The sequence below is a fragment of the Pundamilia nyererei genome, unplaced genomic scaffold, assembly GCF_000239375.1.
Source record: "Pundamilia nyererei isolate P.nyererei 1_Seehausen unplaced genomic scaffold, PunNye1.0 scaffold00299, whole genome shotgun sequence".
NCBI classification, from domain to species: Eukaryota; Metazoa; Chordata; class Actinopteri; order Cichliformes; family Cichlidae; genus Pundamilia; species Pundamilia nyererei.
The window spans coordinates 326,885-327,687 of NW_005187700.1; the positions used below are offsets into that span (position 1 = coordinate 326,885).

Consider the following 803-nt stretch of genomic DNA (forward strand, 5'->3'; position numbering starts at 1 on the left):
ACACACTGCTCCAGGATATACACTCTGCCATATGACACACTGCTCCAGGATATACACTCTGCCATATGACACACTGCTCCAGGATATACACTCTGCCATATGACACACTGCTCCAGGATATACACTGTACAGATCATTACACACTGCTGCAGCACGTAGACTGTACCACACTACAAACTAAACACGTGTTTTGAGTTTCCGGCAGCATCTCCAGCTGTGCAGAGCTCTGCTCAGTGAAGGTCACAGCAACACACCTGTACCAAACTCGAACAGGTAACTGTCTGTTTTCTTCCTACATCGCTTGTAAGCAGACACACACCCTCTGACAGTTACCGTCACGCGGTGCTAACAGCGCTCTCATCTCGCTAACAGCGCGGTCACGTGACACACGGGCTTCGGTTTCTCACCTGAGCGCCGCTCTCGCTCATCCCAGCAGAGCTCCTTCTCCTTCGGGACCCGCCACGGCTGTTTTGAACTGACTTCCGGTTTCCGCCATATTGCGACCGCCACAGCAACCGGAAACACGTGATCTCCACAGTAGCCGGAAACACGTAACTTCAGTTAAATCGACTTTGACAGGGAAAACTAAATTGTGTTTTTGTTACTATTGATGCTGCTGAAAAATAAATTTGGTTCTAAGTGTTTTAACACTCTGGGTTTATTTAAAAAATCACCATCCCTTCAGCTCGTTTGTGGCCAAAAGTGTCCATGGGTTATGTTTTGTCAACGCGAGAGTTGAGCCTCGGGTGTGAAATGTATGGTTTTCAGCGTTTTCCTCGGTTTCCCTGGGTGTCTTCCCGTGT

The 803-nt window shown here is 48.6% G+C and overlaps 1 protein-coding gene across 1 annotated transcript in view; it reads right to left on the reverse strand.

Annotated features, from left to right (window-relative positions):
• The window catches only part of xrcc2 (X-ray repair complementing defective repair in Chinese hamster cells 2), a 2,561-nt gene extending 2,031 nt beyond the window's left edge, over positions 1–530 (reverse strand). Inside the window, exon 1 of the mRNA XM_005751103.2 lies at positions 408–530. Within this exon, the coding sequence (XP_005751160.1) occupies positions 408–428 (21 nt within the window). The 5' untranslated portion in view covers positions 429–530. The remainder of the gene's footprint in view (positions 1–407) is intronic.
• Positions 531–803: the final 273 nt, after the last annotated feature.